General features: G+C 44.1%; 1 protein-coding gene across 1 annotated transcript in view; it reads right to left on the minus strand.

Annotated features, from left to right (window-relative positions):
• esrrga (estrogen-related receptor gamma a) overlaps nucleotides 1-15000 on the minus strand; it is a gene marked incomplete in the record, with an annotated part of 157880 nt that overhangs the window by 61171 nt on the left and 81709 nt on the right. Inside the window, 2 exon segments of the mRNA XM_029730559.1 lie at nucleotides 426-608; nucleotides 4451-4561. Of these exon segments, the coding sequence (XP_029586419.1) occupies nucleotides 426-608; nucleotides 4451-4561 (294 nt within the window).

Here is a 15000-nt window from a genome sequence, read left to right on the forward strand (position 1 = left end):
GTGAGGTCAGCACGAGGGTCTTACCAGGGATGAGCTCTGCCAGAACAACTATGTTGACAGTCTTTGTGTTGGTGTTTTGGGTCACTTTGTGTACCAGGGGTATATTTGTCTAAGCGTGTGCGTCAGTGAGTTTTACCTGGGATTTTCTCATCCAAATTAATGTTGATTCTGTGTGTGTGTATGGCTGTACCTGGGATTTGCACAGTGTGTGTGTGTGTGAGTGTGTGAGTGTGTGTGTGTGTGTATATATGTAATCCTGTACCTGGGATGTTCTCAGCCCAGTCGATGTGTCTGGGTACCTGTGATGGGCTTAGTGTGTGTGTGTGTGTGTGTGTGTGTGTGTGTGTGTGTGTGTATGTGTGTGTGTATGTGCGTGTGTGCGTGCGTGTGTGCGTGCGTGCGTGTGTGTGTGTGTAAGCCCGTACCTGGGATGTGTTTGGCCCAGCCGATGTTGACCACCAGCTCTCTGTCAGCCAGGTCACACAGCGTGGTCAGGGCCTTGATGTCACTGTCGGGGACGGTGGGGTCTGGCATGGCGTAGATCTTCTCTGGTTCAGCCACCAGCAGGTGCGACACGATCTTGTTATCTGCAAGGCAGCCAAAGGGAACTGGGTGACCACCGAGAGAGAACAGAAAGACAGGGTCAAATCAACACACACCCACACATGGAGAAAACTCAGGAGATGATCACCATCATGCTTTGTTGTTAATATCACAACCAAATAGGCTTAAGTGATGGATATGTGTATGTTCTACTGATATGTGTATGTTCTACTGGTATGTGTACGTTCTACTGATATGTGTATGTTCTACTGGTATGTGTACGTTCTACTGATATGTGTATGTTCTACTGGTATGTGTACGTTCTACTGGTATGTGTATGTTCTACTGGTATGTTTACGTTCTACTGATATGTGTACGTTCTACTGATATGTAAATGTTCTACTGATATGTGTACGTTCTACTGATATGTGTACGTTCTACTGGTATGTTTACGTTCTACTGGTATGTGTACGTTCTACTCATATGTGAATGTTATACTGGTATGTGTACGTTCTACTGATATGTGTACGTTCTACTGGTATGTTTACGTTATACTGGTATGTTTACGTTCTACTGGTATGTGTACGTTCTACTGGTATGTTTACGTTCTACTGGTATGTGTACGTTCTACTGGTATGTTTACGTTCTACTGGTATGTGTACGTTCTACTGATATGTAAATGTTCTACTGATATGTGTACGTTCTACTGATATGTGTACGTTCTACTGGTATGTTTACGTTCTACTGGTATGTGTACGTTCTACTCATATGTGAATGTTATACTGGTATGTGTACGTTCTACTGATATGTGTACGTTCTACTGGTATGTTTACGTTATACTGGTATGTTTACGTTCTACTGGTATGTGTACGTTCTACTGGTATGTTTACGTTCTACTGGTATGTGTACGTTCTACTGGTATGTTTACGTTCTACTGGTATGTGTACGTTCTACTGATATGTAAATGTTCTACTGGTATGTGTACGTTCTACTGGTATGTGTACGTTCTACTGGTATGTATATGTTCTACTGGTATGTGTACGTTCTACTGATATGTGTACGTTCTACTGGTATGTATATGTTCTACTGGTATGTGTACGTTCTACTGGTATGTATATGTTCTACTGGTATGTGTAAGTTCTACTGGTATGTATATGTTCTACTGGTATGTGTACGTTCTACTGGTATGTGTACATTCTACTATTGGGACAGTTTGAATCAAGTTGGCACAGTGAACTAGAGGGGCATAGACAGGGCAGTGACAGAGGCATTGTTTCACACAAAAGAAGACGGCACGGGGAGTGTTTATCATGTAGGACACAGGGAAAGTTAAATAAAACAAAAACAATTCCAATGAAATCATATCTGCAGATGAGCTCGCTACGGACAATTAGTAGCAGTCTCACTCCTGTATTCAAATGAATCTGCTGCTTAATCATGCAGCCAGATGACAGATGATCATGATGAGCTACTGAACCAAAATACCACTGAGATGGTAGAGAGGGGAGAGAGAGAGGGGGGAGAGAGAGAGAGAGGGGAGAGAGGGGAGAGAGGGGATTGAGGGAGGGGGGATCGGGAGAGAGCGAGAGATGGGGAGAGAGAGAGAGATGGAGAGAGAGAGATGGAGAGAGAGGTGAGAGGGGGAATATAGAGAGATGGAGAGAGAGGTGAGAGATGGGGAATATAGAGAGATGGAGAGAGAGGAGAGAGATGGAGAGAGAGGAGGGAGAGAGAGGAGAGAGCGAGAGATGGAGAGAGAGGAGAGTGAGGGGGAGTGGAGAGAGAGGAGAGAGGGGGGTATAGAGAGATGGGGAGATAGGAGTGAGAGCGAGGAGGAGAGAGAGGGGGAGTATAGAGAGATGGAGAGAGAGAAGCGAGAGGGGGATATGGAGAGAGAGGAGAGAGAGGGGGAATATAGAGATGGAAAGAGAGATGGAGAGAGAGGAGAGGGGGAGATAGATTGATGGAGAGAGGTGGAGTCACAAAAAGAGAGAGAAAGAGACATTTGAAAGAGAGTGAGAGAAAGGGGAAGAGTGAGAGAGGGAAGAGAGAGGGGTGGGAGAGAGAGACAGGGATGAGAGAGAGAGGGAAGAAAGAGGGGTGGGAGGGAGAGACAGGGATGAGAGAGAGAGGGAAGAAAGAGGGGTGGGGAGAGAGAGACAGGGATGAGAGAGAGAGGGAAGAAAGAGGGGTGGGAGAGAGAGACAGGGATGAGAGAGAGAGGGAAGGGAGAGATGGAGGCACAAAAATAGATAAAGACACAAAGTCGAGATAGAGAGAGCACGTGAGAAAAAGAGAGGTGGAGAGAAGAAGATAGGTAGAGCTAGATAGATGGATAGAGTGAGGCAGAGAGGGTGTTGTTTGCATATCGACCAGAGCAGCCCCTACTCCAGGGACAGAGACAGAGAGAGAGAAAGAGAGAGTGGCTAGACTAGAGCTCTATCAGTCTGGAGCTAAATCTTATTTAATGTTTCCTTAATTACAATCAATGCCACCCCATTTCAACTCCCCTAGCCTTTGTTATGTGTGGATAATCAATGTGGACGGCTGGTTTGGCCTGGGTTCTACTAGGGCTGATACTGTAGGTATTCACCATACTGACTCAATAAGTGCTAATACACTCCTCTTATGAACAATAGTGGGGAATGGATATTTCTTCACATCTGTAAATAAATCTAGTGTTGGAATGTTGAAGACAGCGAAGCAAAAATTCTGATCCACTGATTAGCTTGAATTGTGTTTCACTTTGGTGACATTGAGAGAGAGAGAGAGCAAGAGAGAGAGACAAAAAGAGATATATATATATCTATATATATTTCTCTATATTTCTCTATATATATTTCTCATTGAGAGAGAGAGAGAGAGAGAGAGAGAGAGAGAGAGAGAGAGAGAGAGAGAGAGAGAGAGTAAAGCCTGTGTTGGCTAGCAGTAGGATCAGGATCAGGTGGGATAAAGCCAAGGGGTTACTCCAGCAGCCACATTCCTAATGTGATTTTCCCTCCAATAATTATTCTGATTATTTCTTCAGCTTTTATGCAGTACAGCATATTGTGTTCCACAAGAATATGCTAGCATTAAGTAAAAGGGTTTATGAGACAGAGCTGGTAAGCACCTCGCAGGGAGAGGAGAGTAGAGCGGAGAGAGGAGAGAGGAGAGAGGAGAGAGGAGAGAGGAGAGGGGAGAGAGGAGAGAGGTGAGAGGAGAGAGGTGAGAGGAGAGAGGAGAGGGGAGAGAGGAGAGGGGAGAGAGGTGAGAGGAGAGGGGAGAGAGGTGAGAGGAGAGAGGAGAGGGGAGAGAGTAGAGAGGTGAGTATCAGAGATAGCGTCTGTCTGTTTGCCCAATGAGTGGCAGATGGCTGGTGAGAGAGGAGAGAGAAAGAAAGGGAGAGTGGTAACGTTGGTTTGATACGAAAAAGTACAAAATGTATGCACTCGCTACTGTAAGTCACTCTGGATAAGAGCATCGGCTAAATGACTAGAAAGTAAATGTAGTGATGTCTTTGCCAGATTGGATTAAATCTGGATTAGGCCTCTCTCTCTTTTCATCTCCCTCTCTATCGCTTTCCAATGTCGCTTCATCACTTGCCCTTGCGTTCTCATACACTCATTTCCCCTCTCAGAAAGTTACACCATATCTGTTCACATTAATATTTACGTCTCTCTCTCTTTCCTTCTCCCAATCTCTCCTTCAAAAAACCCTCCAAGGTGTGATCATGTGTATAAATACCAGGAAGCAACATCTCCGCAATATCTGTGTGTGTGTTTTCAAAATATATATATGTGTGTGTGTGTGTATGTGTGTGTGTGTGTGTGTGTGGGTGTGTGTGTGTGTGTGTGTGTGTGTGTGTGTGTGTGTGTGTGTGTGTGTGTGTGTGTGTGTGTGTGTGTGTATGTGTGTGTGTCCTTACATGGCTTTTTGGGAGGCAGGGCCAGTTGAGGGTTGAGGTAAGGGCTGTTCTCAGCATCTATCCGGCGCTTGTACTTCTGTCTGCCACCACGCACCCGGTCCAGCCGCACACCTAGAAAGACAGACAGACAGACAGACAGACAGACAGACAGACAGACAGACAGACAGACAGACAGACAGACAGACAGACAGACAGACAGACAGACAGACAGACAGACAGACAGACAGACAGACAGACAGACACAGGTTAGAGATTAAACAGTTACATATGAGCAAAGCTAGATCATAACCAGGGAGAAGAAGAGGAAATGGATGTGTGTGTTTTGTGATTGTTCTGGTTGTTATCATCCCTTTATAACAGTGTCCTGTGGCCTTAGCCAGTCGCTAATTTATCAAGGTGCTATAGCAGTAAAACGATATCTAGTGTTTCTCTCTCTCCCTACCCCCCTCTCTCTCGCTAGTCTTTCCACCTTAAAGACCTATCTCTGTCTTTAATTAATTGACACACAAAGGAGCCCTAATTTAATTATGCACAGCTCTCCAGGGATTGGCTGTTTCCTTGGTTACCACTTAAAGGTGGACAGGGAGAGGCCCATGTTATGTTGTGATGAGAGAGGAGAGGAGATAAGAGCAGAGGAGAGGAGATAAGAGCAGAGGAGAGGAGAGTAGGTGTAGTGGAGGATCCTGTTCTCCCTAGAGAACTCTCTGCTGTCAGAGACAACATGCTGAATTAGGAAGTTTCAAAAGGAACCACACACACACTCATGAACGCACCCCCCAAACACACACCTTTCTCTACCTTTCTACTATGGTTGATTAAAAAAATGAACACACACACACACACACACACACACTACTCTCCCCCCAGAATAGACGGTGGTCTTAGTAAGATGTCACATTAGTGACATGGTGAGTTTCTAGCGTAGACAGAGAAATGTCAAGGCCCACGACACAGAGCTGTTGTCAGCTTCTGCTGCTAACAAGCTGTAACCAGATACACTTACTCACACGCACACACACACACAAACACACACACCTACAGTGCCTTGCAAAAGTATTCATCCCCCTTGGTGTTTTTCCTATTCTGTTGCATTACAACCTGTCATTTAAATATATTTTTATTTGGATTTCATGTAGTGGATATATACAAAATTGGTGAAGTGAAATGAAAAAAATTACTTGTTTAAAAAAATTATACATAATAAAGAACGGAAAAGTGGTGCATGCATATGTATTCACCCCTTCGCTATGAAGCCCCTAAATAAGATCTGGTTCAACCAATTACCTTCAGAAGTCACATAATTAGTTAAATAAAGTCCACCTGTGTGCAATCTAAGTGTCACATGATCTGTCACATGACCTCAGTATATATACACCTGTTCTGAAAGGCACCAGAGTCTGCAACACCACCAAGCAAGCTGCCATGAAGACCAAGGAGCTCTCCAAACAGGTCAAGGACAAAGTTGTGGAGAAGTACAGATTAAGGTTGGGTTATAAAAAAATATCAGAAACTTTGAACATCCCACGGAGCACCATTAAATCCATTATTAAAGAATGGAAAGGATATGGCACCACAACAAATCTGCCAAGAGAGGGCCGCCAACCAAAACTCACGGGCCAGGCAAAGAGGGCATTAATCGGAGAGGCAACAAAGAGACCAAAGATACCCCTGAAGGAGCTGCAAAGCTCCACAGTGGAGATTGGAGTATCTGTCTATAGGACCACCTTAATCCGTACACTCCACAGAGCTGGGCTTTACGGAAGAATGGCCAGAAAAAAACATCGCTTATGAAAAAAATTGGTGTTTGCCAAAAGGCATGTGGGAGACTCCCCAAACATATGGAAGAAGGAACTCTGGTCAGATGAGACTAAAATGTAGCTTTTTGGCCATCAAGGAAAACGCTATGTCTGGCGCAAACCCAACACCTCTCATCACCCGAGAATACCATCCCCACAGTGAAGCATGGTGGTGGATGTTTTTCATCGGCAGGGACTGGGAAACTGGTCAGAATTGAAGGAATGATGGATAGCGCTAAATACAGGGACATTCTTGAGGGAAACCTGTTTCAGTCTTCCAGAGATTTGAGACTGGGACAGAGGTTGACCTTCCAGCAGGACAATGACCCTAAGTATACTGCTAAAGAAACACTCAAGTGGTTTAAGGGAAACATTTAAATGTCTTGGAATGGCCTAGTCAAAGCCCAGACCTCAATCCAATTGAGAATCTGTGGTATGACTTAAAGACTGCTATACACCAGCAGAACCCATCCGACTTGAAGGAGCTGGAGCAGTTTTGCCTTGAAGAATGGGCAAAGATCCCAGTGGCTAGATGTGCCAAGCTTATAGAGACATACCACAAGAGACTTGCAGCTGTAATTGCTGCAAAAGGTGGTTCAACAAAGTATTAACTTTGGGAGGGTGAACAGTTACGTTTTCTGTTTTTCTGTCTTATTTCTTGTTTGTTTCACAATGAAACATATTTTGCATCTTCAAAGTGGTAGGCATGTTGTGTAAATCAAATTATATAAACACCCCAAAAATCTATTTTAATTCCAGGTTGTAACACAACAAAACAGGAAAAATGCCAAAGGGGGGGTGAATACTTTCGCAAGCCACTGTATAATGAAAAACATGCACATTGCAGGCTGACATGTAAGGTTTGATGGCTTTCACATACTGTATGGCCAGCTACAGGACTGTAACACATTTATAGGTGTCCTAACTGAGAGAGAGCTAGATATATATATATATATATATATATATATATATATATATAGAGAGAGAGAGAGAGAGAGAGAGAGAGAGAGAGAGAGAGAGAGAGAGAGAGAGAGAGAGAGAGAGGAGTGGGATTGAAGGAGAGAGGGAGGGCTAAGGGGAATTGGAGGAGAGGAGAGAAATGGAGGAGAGGAGTGAAACCCATAGGAGGAGTGACAGAGAGGAAATTCATTTCATCATGTCATAAATCTGGGCCTGATTACAAGACACTTAGGGTTTTAATTAAGGAAGCAGACAGATAGGCCTATTGTCTGACTGGAGCGTTCTCTTCCTTTTAAATGATCCTCTTCTCTTGGGCCTTTACTAGAAACCCACAGATGACCATAAAGACATTACAAGACTTGTTGAGGATTTCATAGCGGTGTTAGAATCCCTTCTGGCATCTAGTGAATTTATAGGGAAGGAGAGGGAAGGAGAGATAAAGGGGGTAAATGTAGAGGGAGAGGGATGGAGAGAGGGAGGGGGACTCTTACTCTCACAGTACATTAATACAAAGGTGGAGTGGAGGAAGGAAGAAGAGACGCGATAGATGACTAGGAGACGAGGAGATGAGGAGAGATAGATGACTAGGAGAGGAGGAGATGAGGAGAGATAGATGACTAGGAGACGAGGAGATGAGGAGAGATAGATGACTAGGAGAGGAGGAGATGAGGGGAGATAGATGACTAGGAGAGGAGGAGATGAGGAGAGATAGATGACTAGGAGAGGAGGAGATGAGGAGAGATAGATGACTAGGAGAGGAGGAGATGAGGGGAGATAGATGTTTTTTTAATGTTTTTTTTCATCTTTATTTAACCAGGTAGGCAAGTTGAGAACAAGTTCTCATTTATAACTGTGACCTGGCCAAGATAAAGCAAAGCAGTTTGTCACATACAACAACACAGAGTTACACATGGAATAAATAAACATACAGAAGAAAAAGTCTATATACAGTGTGTGCAGATGAGGTAAGATAAGGGAGGTAAGGCAATAAATAGGCCATGGTGGCGAAGTAATTACAATATACCAATTAAACACTGGAGTGATAGATGTGCAGAAGATGAATGTGCAAGTAGAGATACTGGGGTGCAAAGGGGCAAGATAAATAAATAAATATAGTATGGGGATGAGGTAGTTGGATGGGCTATTTACAGATGGGCTATGTACAGGTGCAGTGATCTGTGAGCTGCTCTAACAGCTGGTGCTTAAAGCTAGTGAGGGAGGTAAGAGTCTCCAGCTTCAGTGATTTTTGCAGTTCGTTCCAGTCATTGGCAGCAGAGAACTGGAAGGAAAGGCGGCCAAAGGAGGAATTGGCTTTGGGGGTGACCAGTGAGATATACCTGCTGGAGTGCGTGCTACGGGTGGGTGCTGCTATGGTGACCAGTGAGCTGAGATAAGGCGGGGCTTTACCTAGCAGAGACTTGTAGATGACCTGGAGCCAGTGGGTTTGGCGACGAGTATGAAGCGAGGGCCAGCCAACGAGAGCGTACAGGTCGCAGTGGTGGGTAGTATATGGGGCTTTGGTGACAAAACGGACGGCACTGTGATAGACTGCATCCAATTTGTTGAGTAGAGTGTTGGAGGCTATTTTGTAAATGACATCGCCGAAGTCGAGGATCGGTAGGATAGTCAGTTTTACGAGGGTATGTTTGGCAGCATGAGTGAAGGATGCTTTGTTGGGAAATAGGAAGCCGATTCTAGATTTAATTTTGGATTGGAGATGTTTAATGTGAGTCTGGAAGGAGAGTTTACAGTCTATCCAGACACCTAGGTATTTGTAGTTGTCCACATATTCTAAGTCAGAACGGGCGGGCTGGTGCGGGCAGCGATCGGCTGAAGAGCGTGCATTTAGTTTTACTTGCATTTAAGAGCAGTTGGAGGCCACGGAAGGAGAGTTGTATGGCATTGAAGCTCGTCTGGAGGTTAGTTAACACAGTGTCCAAAGAAGGGCCAGAAGTATACAGAAGTATACAGATGACTTGGAGAGATGAGAAGATGTGGAGAGAAGGGGTGAGATGGTGTGTGTGTGTGTGACACTACATGTCCGTTTAGCAGGGTGTGATAAGTGTACTTATTAACCCCCCTGAAATGTTACATCTTTAAAATGCTTAAGGTGCACACACACACACACACACACACACACACACACACACACACACACACACACACACACACACACAGCAAGACCAGTCTGTTTCACTTCATCAGTGGTGTGTGTGTGTGTGTGTGTGTGTGTGTGTGTGTGTGTGTGTGTGTGTGTGTGTGTGTGTGTGTGTGTGTGTGTGTGTGTGTGTGTGTGTGTGTGTGTGTGAGAGAGAGAGAGCCAGAGAGAGATGAAGCGAAACAGACTGGTCTTGCTTCCGGACAGGCTGAACAGCTTCTTCGCTCGCTTTGAGGATAACACAGTGCTACCGACGCGGCCTGCTACCAAGGACTGTGGGTTCTCCTTCTCTGTGGCTGACGTGAGTAAGACATTTAAACGTGTTAACCCCGCATGGCTGCCGGTCCAGATGGCATCCCTAGCCGCGTCCTCAGAGCATGCGCAGACCAGCTGGCTGGAGTGATTACGGACATATTCAATCTCTCCCTATATCAGTCTGTTGTCCTCACATGCTTCAAGATGGCCACCATTGTTCCTGTACCCAAGAAAGCAAACTAAACGACTATCGCCACGTAGCACTCACTTCTGTCATCATCAAGTGCATTGAGAGACTAGTTAAGGATCATAACACCTCTACCTTACCTGCCACCCTAGACCCACTTCAACTTGTTTACCACCCCTATAGATCCACAGACGATGCAATCGCCATTGCACTGCACACTGCCCTATCCCATCTGGACAAGAAGCATAGCTATGTAAGAATGCTGTTCATTGACTATAGCTCAGCATTCAACACCATAGTACCCTCCAAGCTCATCATTAAGCTCGAGGCCCTGGGTCTGAACCCCGCCCTGTGCAACTGGGTCCTGAACTTCCTGACGTGTCGCCCCCAGGTGGTGAAGGTAGGAAAAAACACCTCCACTTCGCTGATGCTCAACACTGGGACCACAAGGAACAAGGCCTGTTCACCCTGCTGTCATCCAGAAGGTGAGGTCAGTACAGGTGCATCAAAGCTGGGACCGAGAGACTGAAAAACAGCTTCTATCTCTAGGCCATCAGACTGTTAAATTCTGCCATCACAAGCACATTAGAGGCTCCTGCCCTATATACATGGACTTGGAATTTCTGGCCCCTTTAATAATGGAACACCGGTCCCTTTAATAATGTTTACAGTTTTTGCATTACTCATCTCATATGTATTTATTATTATTATTATTTACTGTATTATATCCTATTCTACTGTATTTTAGTCTATGCCACTGACATCGCTCGTCCAAATATTTATATATGCTTAATTCCATTCCTTTACTTTAGATTGTGTATATTGTTAGATATTACTGTTAGATATTACTGCACTGTTGGAGCTAGAAACACAAGCATTTCACTACACCTGCAATAACATCTGCTAAAAACCTGTATGTGACAAATAAACATTTGATTTGATTTGATTTGGATTTCTATGTGATTGTTTCTGAGTGTGTATGGAGCGTCTGTTGATTGTCGACTGACAGAGAGCATGTTCACTGCTTTGGTTTATATTAAAACGCTGGGGGAATCATGTCACTGTGTGTGTGTAGGTATGTGTGGTGTGTGTGTGTGTTAAAACACTAGGGCAATTGTGTCACTAGGGCCTGCATACACACCTGGCATTACTGCTAGGCCTCATAAAGCCTTGTGTAAAGCCCTATCCCTTCTTTCCTCTCTCCTCCCTCTTCTCTTCCCCCTCATCCCCCGCTCCTCTTCCCCTCTCATCCTCTCTCCTCTTCCCCTCTCATCCCCCTCACCTTTTGCCCTCTCCCCCCACTAACAGTTGGCTGATAAAGCCAACAGCTGCGTGTCTCTGTGAAATACACCCCCACTGCTACAAAATAAAATCTCCCAACCTTAGCTCTTTAATGCACGCATGTGCACACGCACATGCACAGTGGTCAATGAGCCACCACCATGCTTGCGTCTAAGGCAGTACCAGCCGCTTGTGAAGGCATCTTAATCAAGCTCCGTGCTAAGCCAAGAGTTGAACTACCTTACACCAGGAAATACATGCCATGCTGTCCTCTGCCTGTTTCCCTTTTCTTTTCCTCCAAGTCTTCCTCCCTTCCCCCTATTCTCTCTGTCCGCTACACTCCCTCTCTCTGTATCAGGAAGGATTCCCTTGCTTTCCAGGTCTCTGATTTGTTCAAGCCATAAGGCCCCTGCGTGTTTCTCTGTTTTCTCATTTCAATGCTCCGCTTTTCTTTTATTCTCCTCCTCTCCTTTTTTATTCTTTCCATTACAGGCCCACTGTGGTTTTCTAGCAGGCAGCAGAGTGGAACACCCATGGGTCCTGAGGAAGGACCCAAGCACTCAGAGAAACGGAGTGGTGCCTCAATCCCAAACGCTGTGGTTTACCAAAACACAAAGTCACACACACAGAAAGACACAAACACACAATGACTAATTACCCACTTGGCCAACAGAGCAGACCAGATAAGTCCTGTGTGTGTGTGTGTGTGTGTATGTGTGTGTGTGTGTGTGTGTGTGTGTGTGTGTGTTTGTGTGTGTGTGTGTGTGTGTGTGTGTGTGTGTGTGTGTGTGTGTGTGTGTGTGTGTGTGTGTGTGTGTTCGTATTGTCATGATACTGTAATTTGTACTTCGACACCAATACCAGGTTTAGTACAACGGTACTCACAATACTCGATACCATCGTGACACTTCATACCAAAACGATACTCGACACCATCATGATACTCGATAACATCATGATACTCAATACCGTCATGATACTCGATACCGTCATGATACTCGATAACATCACGATAATCGATAACATCATGATACTCGATACCATCACGATACTCGATAACATCATGATACTCGATAACATCACGATACTCGATACTATCACGATACTCTATAACATCACAATACTCGACAACATCACGCTACTCAATACCATCACGATTCTCGACAACATCACGCTACTCAATACCATCACGATACTCAATACCATCATGATACTCGATAACATCACGATAATCGATAACATCACGCTACTCAATACCATCACGATACTCAATACCATCATGATACTCGATAACATCACGATAATCGATAACATCATGATACTCGATACCATCACGATACTCGACAACATCATGATACTCAATACCATCACGGTACTCGATAACATCATGATACTTGATACCATCACGATACTCGCTAACATCACGATACTCGATACCATCACGATACTCGATAACATCATGATACTTGATACCATCACGATACTCGCTAACATCACGATACTCGATACCATCACGATACTCGATAACATCACGGTACTTGATAACATCACGATACTCGATACCCTCATGATACTCGATAACATCACGATACTCGACAATATCACGATACCCGATACCATCACGATACTCGATAACATCACGATACCACAAAAACAACAAAAAGAAGGCATATTATCTAAAGTCACAGAATGGCATTGGATCCAGACAGATAAACTCAGCTACTGCTCTGTTCAATCGTTGGCCATCTTTTGAGTTCAATGTCATTACATTTCAAAAATGTTATGTACATTTATTGGACAGCCATGTATGCATGAATTAATCAATTATACAATCATACAATTAATTTGACTTTGTTTTTACCAATCTGACTACAAAACAACATAACGATAATCATTTATTTGAATGGTAAATCTCTATTGATAAACTGGGCGAATCAAGATGTAGCCTAGTTCTATTCACAATACAGGTGAATGTATATTATTGTCACGCCCTGACCTTAGAGAGCCTTTTTATTTCTCTATCTGGTTAGGTCAGGGTGTGATTTGGGTGGGCATTCTAGTTTTCTATTTCTTTGTTTGCCGGGTATGGTTCCCAATCAGAGGCAGCTGTCTATCGTTGTCTCTGATTGGGGATCATTCTTAGGCAGCCTTTTTCCCATCTTAGTTTGTGGGATCTTGTTTTTGGTACTGTGCTGTATGCCCTACGTTACGTTACGTTTCGTTTGTATTTGTTTTGGGTGTTCATTTTAATAAAGTAATATGTTCGCCTACCATGCTGCACCTTGGTCCAATCTTTCCAACAACGATTGTAACAATTATTCAATAGGAGTGTCTGCATGCACTGAGTTATTGAGCTTGTTTTAGCCGATTTCATGGGGCTATAGATGACAAACAATCCCTTCCATTTCGGATTTATTCTATTGGAAACTGCTAGGAAAACATTATTTTATTGTACTGATCAACAGCATTTGCATAAAAGTAATCTCTTACTTTATTAAAAGAGTGAACTGTCTCTTTAAGAAAGTAATGACATCATTAAAGAGGCATTCACATGAACATTGTAGTCATTTAGTCTCTTATCCAGAGCGACTGGATTCATCTTGAGAAAGCTAGGTGGGACAACCACATATCACAGTCATAGGAAGTCATTTTCCCCTTTATAACGTAGAGTCAGTAGAGTCAGAGCTAGAAGAGCAAAAGCTGATCAATTTTATTTTGACTTTGACTTTGGGACTATGGAATCTAGTGGAAACCAGATGAGAGGAGACGGAGATGAAGAAGTCAATGCATTTTTGGTGGCGAGGGAGACAAAGTGAATTAATGTTTTTGGTGACAAAAAGTTACCATCAGTATATTTTGCATTATGGTTTCAGCTGTAAGCGAGCAAGGAAAATTAGCCGACAATTAAAGCTGGAAGCTACCGGCTTTGTCTAGCATTGTAAAAGTGTTCTAGCCTGTAAGGACATTGTTTTGCGAACAGTAATGAACAGTTTCAAGAGTTCTACATGCCGCGTTGCATTATTCAAGCTGTGCAGACTTGATCCTGCAGACTTGATCCTCTCAATCACGTGAGACACATTTGACAGAAGTACCGAACGCAACAAAAATTCTGGTAGGATATATGGGTATACTGTTCAACACTAGTGTGTGTGTGTTTGTGAAGGTAGGGCCCAGAATATCGGAGCATTGCTTTGAACGTGCAGGGAAAGAGTTCCGCTGGCGTTTGGATCGCCCTCAGACAGGGATTTGCATTCTGGGAAAATGTGCTGACCAGCGGAGTGACAACAGACGTGAGAGACTTAGCAAACACGCTAAGCTGAAGAGAGAGAATGAATTAGTGTGTGTGTGTGTGTGTGTGTGTGTGTGTGTGTGTGTGTGTGTGTGTGTGTGTGTGTGTGTGTGTGTGTGTGTGTGTGTGTGTGTGTGTGTGTGTGTGTGTGTGTGTGTGTGTGTGTGAGTGGAGGATGTGCATGTATGTGCGGATACAGATGACACACTGAATTGACTGCTCCTACCCTTGATTCGATCAGATAAGAATCACTTCAGAAACATTGCCACACCAACATACTGTATTGAACTATTCCCTTCTCTGTCAATAGAAGCCTCTTAGAGGAAGAGGAGGAAGTTGGAAAGAGAGACAGAGTTAGATGAAAAGAGAGAGCCCCGGCAGTGTGTGTGTGTGTGTGTGTGTGTGTATGCGTGCGTGCGTGTGTGTGTGTGTGTGTGTGACAGCAGAAGAGCTGACAGAACAGGTACAGAGAGGGGTCATGTCATTGTGCGGTCAAGATACTCTTAACTCCAAGTGGGCTAGCACACAGGGGGCCTGTGATGGAGTGATGAAGCAGGGATGGGTGGAGAGGTATGAACGTCAGCAGATATATTATCATGTATGTAATGAACACTGTTACACTAC

This window comes from Salmo trutta, chromosome 33 (assembly GCF_901001165.1).
Source record: "Salmo trutta chromosome 33, fSalTru1.1, whole genome shotgun sequence".
NCBI classification, from domain to species: Eukaryota; Metazoa; Chordata; class Actinopteri; order Salmoniformes; family Salmonidae; genus Salmo; species Salmo trutta.